The 9,669-nt window shown below is 40.6% G+C and overlaps 1 protein-coding gene across 1 annotated transcript in view; it reads right to left on the bottom strand.

Annotated features, from left to right (window-relative positions):
* The window catches only part of LOC111879806 (wax ester synthase/diacylglycerol acyltransferase 11-like), a 5,686-nt gene extending 4,771 nt beyond the window's left edge, over positions 1–915 (bottom strand). The window contains exon 1 of the mRNA XM_023876238.3: positions 843–915. Within this exon, the coding sequence (XP_023732006.2) occupies positions 843–915 (73 nt within the window). The remainder of the gene's footprint in view (positions 1–842) is intronic.
* Positions 916–9,669: the final 8,754 nt, after the last annotated feature.

Genomic DNA, 9,669 nt, shown 5'->3' with positions numbered 1-9,669 from the left:
AGTTAGATGTAATGCTCAAATTGTTTTAAATATTGCTTCAAGTAGGATTGCTTCTTTATTATTAACCGGCAGCAAGACGACACACTTCCGGTTTATAATTGTTTTGGTTCTTAATGTGGATTTTGTTTGCTCCATATCACCAGATAGTGAACTCGCCAGTTTATTATAAAAAATCTCATTGATCATTTGGGATAAAGCAACCATGATTCACAAACATGCATTTGAAGCTTTAGATCGAACTTTCAAAAATCTATTAAAGTATCATAAACTTAGTGTAACACCCCCGTTTATTAAATAAATAAATAAGTAAAATTAATAAATGAATAGTAGCCCTAAAATCTATAATATTTAGTGGGGTGTTGGTTTTGGGGTTAAAATGTAATTTCTGATTTAATTTGAAAACGGATTTTAGAAGTGGGCGCTGCTTGGTAATTATTAGGACCTAAATTGAAAGGACTTGGGAGTGATGGGGGCTAAATGGTAACTTATGGATCTGTTTTGAAGAGTTTATGAGAAGGAGGGGACTGGAAGTGTAAAACATGCATTGAGTTTGTATGAACACAAGATTAAACAGGAACCATTCGTTCCCCTCTCGTTGCACCATCTAACCTTAAACCTAGATGAGTTCATCCACCACCACCGTTTTTGGAAATTTTCTCAGCGCCGCTTGCAAGCAAAGTTCGACCGCTGCCGCTGCAATGTCGATGAAGAACGCCATCACGATGTCTTTTGCCGGAAACGTCATGGCAGCCGAAGAACCGCCTAGGACCGGGAGAAAACCCGTTGTGCCGTTGTTGTGCAAGTCGCGAGCCACTGGGAATGCACAGTAAGTCACCCTCAACCTATCCTTCCTCTTTCTCTCTCGTTCTTTGTGGGTGTGATGCCGGAATCGTCACTGCCGCCGTCGGTGGCCATTAAGGGCCGCTGTTGCGTTTTTCTAGTGACGCCTGTCGCCTAAGAGGTGGCTGAATGGGTGTATGTTATAGTATAGTGGTTGTTTTCGATATTTATGGTGTGGGATGTGTGTATTTTTGGCAGAAAACCCACTACCACCACCATGTAGTGGTGGCTGCCGCCTCCTGCCACCGCTTCGCCACCACCAACCTTCGTATGGTGGTGGTTGTGTGTGTATGATGTGATAGTATGAGTATGTTTATTAAAATAGGACTTGTATAAATGTTTTTTGGCGGAAGGGTTGAAGGAAAAGCCACCACCACCACAGTGAGGTAGTGGCTGACGTTGTGTGCCGCCGTAGACCACCACCGCCCGAGGTAGTAGTGGGTGGTGCTCGACATGGTGAAACCCTAATCGGCCCAATAGCTTGATCTTGGACTTCATTGGCATGTGCTTGGGTTAGAAACCCTAATAGGGTTTAGAAAACCCTAATTTTAGAAAATGTTTGATTTGGATTGTCGGGGCCCACGTTTGGACCATTGGATAGATGTTTGGCTTATGGCCAATTACACTATATGATTTACCTAGAATATTAAGGGACTTAATGGATTAAGTCCTTAACGGGTTAAGTAAGAAACACTTAACCCTAACCGTCATTTCATGTGAAAACCCTAATTGTGTTGGGTTTTGAGTTGGGCCTTTTCTGTTGGGCCTAGATGTTTGGACTATTGATGCGCCATCCATGAATAAGTATAAGGACTGGAGTATTGAATTAGGCCTTATGATAAGGCCCATTGGAAAGTCTTGTGCCCAATTTGGAAAATTGGGCCATAGATGGGTCATAGTTGGGCCTTGGTTGATTATTTGAATTTTGGGCCTTCAGAATATGAGTTTGGGTCTTAATATTGGGCCAAGTTAGGTTAGGGGTAAAATGGTCCTTTTACCCCAAGTGGGGATTTTAGAGTTATGCATAGGAAGCCCAAATGGTTAATTGGGTTTTGTTTTGATGTTGATAGCTAGGGAATATGTCAACTTGCAGCCCGAGATTTATTCACGGGACTTTAGCAGTGCGAGATGAGTTTCCTTCAGTATGAACGGGTCTAAGGCACCAAGGTCGGCCCGTATATGTGATATGTTAGTAGCTGAGTGTGGGTGGGGCCCGTATCTCATTATTAACAGAGTATAGATATCAGTCAGATTATTGGATTGCTATACTTGTTGTTTGTGTGTTACTTGTATGTGTTTGTTTACGTATGTGAGTGTTGGAGGGGCCCGTATCTCATTATCATTCGAGTGTGGGCAGGGCCCGGATCTTATAGTAGTCGAGTGTGCGCGGGGCCCGAATCTCGTAGTATTATTTAAGTATAGATATATGACTGCTTAGTAGGAGTAGATATACTTGTCGTCTATGTGATACTTGTATGCATGTTACTTGTGGAGTGTGGGCAGGGCCCGAATCTCCTAGACAGTGGAGTGTCGGCGGGGCCCGAATCTCCTAGACAGTGGGGTGTGGGCAGGGCCCGAATCTTCAAGAAATCGGAGTGTGGGCATGGCCCAAATCACCTAGACAGCAGATTCTGGGCAGGGCCTGAATCTCCTAGACAACAGAGTGTGGGCGAGGCCTGAATCTCCATGAGAGTGGTCGGGGCCCGTATCTCCTAGCTGCATGTTATGTGTATGGTATGTGGTAGTTTGGGGAGACTCACTAAGCTTCGTGCTTACATTTTTCAGGTTTTGTTGGGCCCGAATCTCCTAGACAGTGGAGTGTGAGCGGGGCCCGAATCTCTTAGACAACGAAGTTTGGGCGGGGCCCGAATCTTCTAGACAACGGAGTGTAGGCGGGGCCCGAATCTCAAATGAGAGTGGGCAGGGCCTGTATCTCCTAGTTGCATGTTATATGTATGGTATGTGGTAATTTGGGGAGATTCACTAAGCTTCATGCTTACGGTTTTTAGGTACTTCGGTTTTCAAAAGGAGAGCTCGGGATGATGACAGTGCACACACCATTTGTTCAGCCTGGGATGTTTATACTCTAATAAATTTGACAGATGTTATGATATTTTTGGGATACACGAATTATAATTTTTATATTTCAAATGATAATTATGTTTTTATTAATGATTTAAAATGAATTTTTTAGACTGTATTTTTGGGATGTTTCAAGTTGGTATCAGAGCCTTGGTTTGAGGGATTCGGGCACACTCTCGGGTGTGTATGAACTCAAACTAAGGAATTGGTATGAAAATTTTCAAAAGAAAGTCATTTTTATGAAAAAAACTTTGAGAAAAATAAAAGAATTTTGAAAAGAGAAAAACTTTGAGAGAGATAAAAGGGTGTGCTGTATGGAATCAGCCGAGCTCAAGTAAGTACTCCCAAATAACCCATACAAGTTTATGTTATGATATGCTTATGAGAATTGCATGCTAGATTAGGACTAAGGATCTATGAAGGATGCCTTATGTGCCTATTATATGTGTGTAATAGCTTTATGAGAACTGCATGCTAGATTAGGACTAAGGATCTAAGGAGGATGCCTTATGTGCCTATTATTTGTGTATCAGCTTTATGAGAATTGCATGCAAGATTAGGACTAAGGATCTAAGAAGGATGCCTTATGTGTCTGTTATATGTATCTTGCTCGACTATATGAATCATATGCTAGTACTTATTAGTCAATGGTCTGATGGCCTGATTAGAATATGCTTGATTACGTGTACTCAATGCTTGAATATTGCTTGCTTTGTGCTTTTAGGAGTTCTAGTTATCTTTTACTAATTAGTAAACGAATATGTTAAGTTACATATTGCGAGGACTAAATAATTTCAGAAGGTTAGGTTTAGCCATATTTCGCAGCTCTTATTTGAGTCTAACTGTTGTAAGGTAGAACCTCTCGTTTGAAGAATTATCTAGTCTTAGGGATATGTAATGGTATTTGCGAGCTAGTTACGGGGAGATAACAGGGACTTCATATGTAGCTGAAGGGGAGAGTGGGATGGTGATTAACCTAGGGCAAGCCTAGGATAAGTTTAGCATGAGATCAACAGTAGTAGTAGAAGGGACCTGGTGGAGTCGAGGCAGTTCTTGAGGAAAGTACATATACATGTGGAAGGTAGTATGTGATGGGTTTTAGACATAAGAACTTTCCTATGTGCACATACAACCCTATAGCTTGGATCTAGGTTTCTCTAATTGAACATGCAATATATCCAAGACTTTCATGGCTAGATCTAATGTAAACTAACAATCATAACATATGAAAACAGATCTAGAATAATACCTTGAGTTACTTGCTTGAAAACCTTATTCTTCTTGGAGCTTAGAGTCACAAATGTCACTCCTCTAATGGCTTACAAAGACCAACTATCAAGAAGATGATTTAAGAGAAGGAGAGAGGTGATAAATCGGCTCTAGGGGTTTCCTCAAACATGGAATGGCCGATTTCTTGAACCCTAAGGGCCTATTTATACTGTGAGCTCCTAGGGTTTCACTTTAAACCCTAATTGGATAACTTAGCCTCAAAGCAATCCAAAAATCATTCTAGATAAGCCTTGGACGATTTCTAGGAGATCCATATCCCTAAAATCGTCCACCCCTTTATCCGTAAAGATCCTTAGCCCAAAATACAACTATCACACATTTGACAATTTATGCCCCTTTATTCAATTAATCTCTTTAAGTCACCAAATTAATTCCTAATTAATTTATGACTTATATTAATCAAATAATATTATTATTCCTTTAACATATTATTCTTATAATACATTAATAATAATATCTCTTCTCTTTATACAAATCACCCTGTCAAGTTGCTACGGTGAAGGCAACCCAAAAGGACCATGCAGAATCGGGTCAAGTATTTACCAAATATAGTTACAGCCTTAGACACTAATCCAACAGTCTCCTACTTGGATAAGTCTAGTAACTATAAACGCAAACACAATCCGATTAGCAATCGTAGCTCTCAAAGACGCTGTCAACTCTGATCTTATCAGCAACTTGTCCATTAGATAAGGGATCGTACAGTCCTCTGTTTTGATATCGTGCAGACAATTTCATGAAACATTGTCATACTTATTGTCCAGCAACTATTTTCTCGACCTCAGATTTATTTGACATAGAACTTAATTGAACACATCAATTCAGTCCTGACCGGGCCCAACACATAAGTCAAATCAAATCATCAAGCGGCCGTGATATCGCTTTTACCCTCTTAGGATAAAAGTAACAGATAAACTTCGACTTATATGCATTTACTTATCGACTAATCAACTATACACAACAATGCGTTTTATGACATCAATTTACTGATGTGGTTTCACAATATCAATGTACAACCAATTAGTAAATAATAAACCATATATCTAGGTTTTAAGACCATATGATATTATTGTCTTGCGATCACCCCAAAGTGATTCCAGCAAGCACGGGTTTATTCCAATGCTCAAAACTTGTTCATAAGCGCTCATGAACGTTGCAACAAACCTTTGCTATGTCTAATACCATTTAGACAATCTACACACCAATTCATGACAATCTTCATTCATACCTACTTCCAACATATAAACGATTGTGGACAGTTTGAATAATTCGATTATTCTTAATAAACTCAATTATTCTGGAAGTCAAAACATGCAAAGTGAAACAATAGCTAAACGATTAACATAAGATAGTAACTTTACTTATAAATAATACTCTTTTATTTAATCATCAAATGTCAATTACAATTACCTATTACATGTTTCTAAAACTATCTAATCTAAACTAATATCATCCTTCAGCCCAATACTCCTAGCATGCTACAAGTGCTTAACCCTGCTCAGTCCCTTTGTAAGCGGATCTGCTGGGTTATCTTCTGATGATATCCTCTTAACCACGAGGTGTCCTTCTTCTACTCGATGTCTAATAAAGTGATATTTTCTGTCGATATGCCGAGATCTACCATGATCTCTCGCTTCCTTGGTCAAGGCAACCGCTCCTTTATTATCACAGAAAATTTCCATGGGCTCCTTTATAGCAGGCACAACTCCAAGATCGCCAATGAAGTTCTTCAACCATATTTCCTCCTTTGACGCTTCACTCACGGCAATGTACTCTGATTCACACGTTGAATCGGCTACAGTTTCCTGTTTGGAACTTTTCCACGTTACCGCTCCTCCATTAAGGGTAAAGACCTATCCCGACTGCGAACGGTAGTTGTCCCTGTCAGTCTGGAAAATGGCGTCACTATACCCTCGCACCTTTAAGTCATCACTCCCTCCGAGGACTAGAAACCATTCCTTGGTCCTCCGAAGGTACTTAAGGATGTTCTTGACCGCAATCCAATGCGCTCTACCAGGATTCCCTTGATATCTACTGACCATGCTCAAATCAAAAGCCACATCAGGATGAGTACAAGTCATAGCATACATGATCGAGCCAACTGCGGAAGCGTAAGGTACTCGGCTCATCTCAGCTATCTCTGCTTTGGTACGCGGACTTTGAGTCTTACTCAACTTGATATTACTTTGTATCGGTAGTTCTCCCTTTTTCGAGTTTTCCATACTAAAACGTTTTAGTACCTTATCTAAGTAAGTATTCTGACTAAGTCCTATCATTCTCTTACTTCTTTCTCTCACTATCCTTATTCCCAAAATATAGGAAGCCTCTCCGAGGTCCTTCATAGCAAAGCACTTCCCGGGCAAAGACTTGACCTCCTGCAGAGTCGGAATGTCGTTTCCTATGAGCAGTATGTCATCGACATACAAAACGAGAAAGCTATAACTATTCTCCCACTGGCTTTGACATATACACATGATTCATCTTCGCTTCGTACAAATCCAAACTCTTTGACTTTCTCATCAAAGCAAAGATTCCATCTGCGAGATGCTTGCTTAAGTCCATAAATGGACTTCTCAAGCTTGCACACTCTATTTGGATGCTTCGGATCGACAAAACCCTCTGGTGAGCCATGTAAACATCCTCAGCCAACTTCCCATTAAGGAAAGCGGTCTTGACATCCGTTTGCCATATTTCATAATCATGAAATACAACAATGGCTAGCATCACCCTAATAGATTTTATTTTTGCAACTGGTGAGAAGGTCTCATCATAGTCAACTCTGGGAGTTTGAGTAAAGCCCTTCGCCACCAATCGCGCCTTGTATGTGTGTACATTCCCATCCATGTCGGTCTTCTTCTTGAAGATCCATTTGCACCCAACCGTCTTACGCCCGGGAACATTGTCAACCAAATTCCAAACTTGGTTGTCATACATGGACTGAATCTCGCTGTCCATCGCTTCTTTCCGTTTTGCAGACTCCGGGCCTGCCATGGCTTCCTTATAGCAATTAGGTTCATCTAGATTTATTAGTGTACTATCACTAATATACGTGTCCCCTTCGGTAGTAATATGAAAACCATACAACTGGGGTTGAACTCTAACTCTTTCGGAATGTCTAAGAGGTAACGACTCATCAATTGGTTCAACCGGAGTTTCCTCCTCGGGTTGAGTGCCAGCGGTAGAGGTTCCTTCATCACTCGACTCTTGAATCTCTTCAAGATCAATCTACCTCCCACTGTCTCCTTGGTTTATGAGTTCTCGTTCTTGGAAAACCCCTCTCCTCGCAACGAAGACAATATTATCACTCGGTCTATAGAAGAGATATCCAAAGGATTTCTGTGGGTAGCCGATGAAAATACATCGCTCACTACGAGGTTCGAGCTTGTCATGAGTTTCTCGTCTTACGAAAACTTCACAACCCCAAACCTTGATATGTGCCAACGAGGGAGCTTTCCCTGTCCACATCTCGTGAGGTGTTTTGGCAACCTTCTTTGTAGGGACTCGGTTAAGGATATGGGCGACAGTCACTAAGGCATACCCCCAAAATGAGATAGGTAGTGAAGCATGACTCATCATTGAACGAACCATGTCTAACAAGGTTCGATTGCGCCTTTCTGCCACACCATTTAACTGCGGTATCCTAGGTGGCATCAATTGCGAAACTATTCTGCATTCCTTGAGATAGTCGTGGAATTCAAGACTTAGGTACTCTCCTCCTCGATCGGATCGAAGCATGTTGATTTTCCTGCCCAATTGATTCTCCACTTCATTCTTGAACTCTTTGAACTTTTCAAATGTTTTCAGACTTGTGCTTGATTAAGTAAATATACCCATATCTACTATAATCATCGGTGAAAGTCACGTAGAAGCGGTTTCCATCCTTTGTGGTGGATCTAAAGGGCCCACATACATCGGTATGTATGAGATCCAATAAACTCTCACCCCTCTCACAAGTGCCAGTGAAGGGTGACTTGGTCATCTTTCCAAGCAAACATGATTCACACGTGTCATCTTCCCTAAGGTCGAATGACTCCAACACTCCATCCTTTTGGAGTTGGGCTATGCGTTTCTTGTTGACATGTCCAAGACGACAATGCCACAAAGATGCTTTATCCATACTATTGGAAGAATCTATACACAACACATCATTTCCTAGGTTATCTACAACCATAAAAGTTTCATAAATTCAATTACAAGGCATTGCTTGAAAGTATAAAACACCATTTAGATAAGCATAAATAGAACCATTCATATTGTTAAATGAATATCTAAATCCTTGTCTAAACAAACCATGAAATGAAATGATGTTTCTTGCCATATCTGGCGAGTAGCAACAATTATTTAAATCTAAACCTAATCCATTACTAAGCACTAAAGAATACACTCCAATCTTGGTGACAGGCGACGATCTTTTGTTTCCCATGATTAGATTTATTCTTCCTTGCTCCACATCTCTATCTCTTCTTAGTCCCTGCAAATCAGAACAAATATGGTAACCACATCCTGTATCAAGGACCCAAGAAATAGTATGAGATGAATTATTAGATTTAATTGTGTATATACCTACAAAAGATGGCTTGATCTTTCCATACTTGATGGCTTGAAGATATTCTAGGCAGCTTCTCTTCCAATGCCCTATTTTGTGGCAATGATGGCACTCTGCCTCCTCCGGGTTAAGGTTGTGCTTAGCAGGATCAACCTTGGTCCCACTAGAAGAGGAACCATCTTGAGACTTTCCCTTGCGGTGGCTCTTTGACGGAGCTTTCCTCTTCTTTCCCCTTCCCTGCCCTATAGCCAAAACAGGAGCAGCGGTTGGTGCAGGAGTTGGTGCAACAGACTTATCCTTAAGGTTGCTCTCAGCAGTCCACAGGAGACCTTGGAATTTGCTTAGGGTGACTGTAACGCCCGTAGATCAGGGCTAGTCAATTTAGAGACGATAAGCGTCAAAAATGACTTTTTGATAAAATATTATTTAGAATGAATAATCTTAACTATGTTGTAGTATATGTTACAAGGATTCCGTACATATAAAGAACGCCAAAATCCGAGTTATAACGAAGAAGTTATGACCCGTCGAAGTTTCACGACAGAACCGACACGACACAACGCGAGGTGAATTTACGTTAGAGCGATATTTAGCCTTAGGGATCTAAACGAAAGTTGTAGAATATGTTAAACCGTGAGCATGCATAACAAGAACGTCCAAATCTGACTTCGTATGAGGAAGTTATGATTTTTCTAAGTTTTGACTTAGCGGTATGCAGCCCGAATACTCGATTTGAGATCGAGCGGTTTTTAGCCGAAACAATCTAAATGAGAATCGAAGATCTCATTAATAGTAGTGAAACGATAAAAAGATAGGTGAAAACGGACATCAGATGAAGAAGTTATAAATTTATAACGGAATTTTCCTGTCCCGGCCTACTAAAAATAAATAATAAAAATAAATTCAAAATT

Source organism: Lactuca sativa, chromosome 7, assembly GCF_002870075.4.
Source record: "Lactuca sativa cultivar Salinas chromosome 7, Lsat_Salinas_v11, whole genome shotgun sequence".
Taxonomy (NCBI): domain Eukaryota; kingdom Viridiplantae; phylum Streptophyta; class Magnoliopsida; order Asterales; family Asteraceae; genus Lactuca; species Lactuca sativa.
This window is presented reverse-complemented; position numbering and strand designations above follow the sequence as displayed.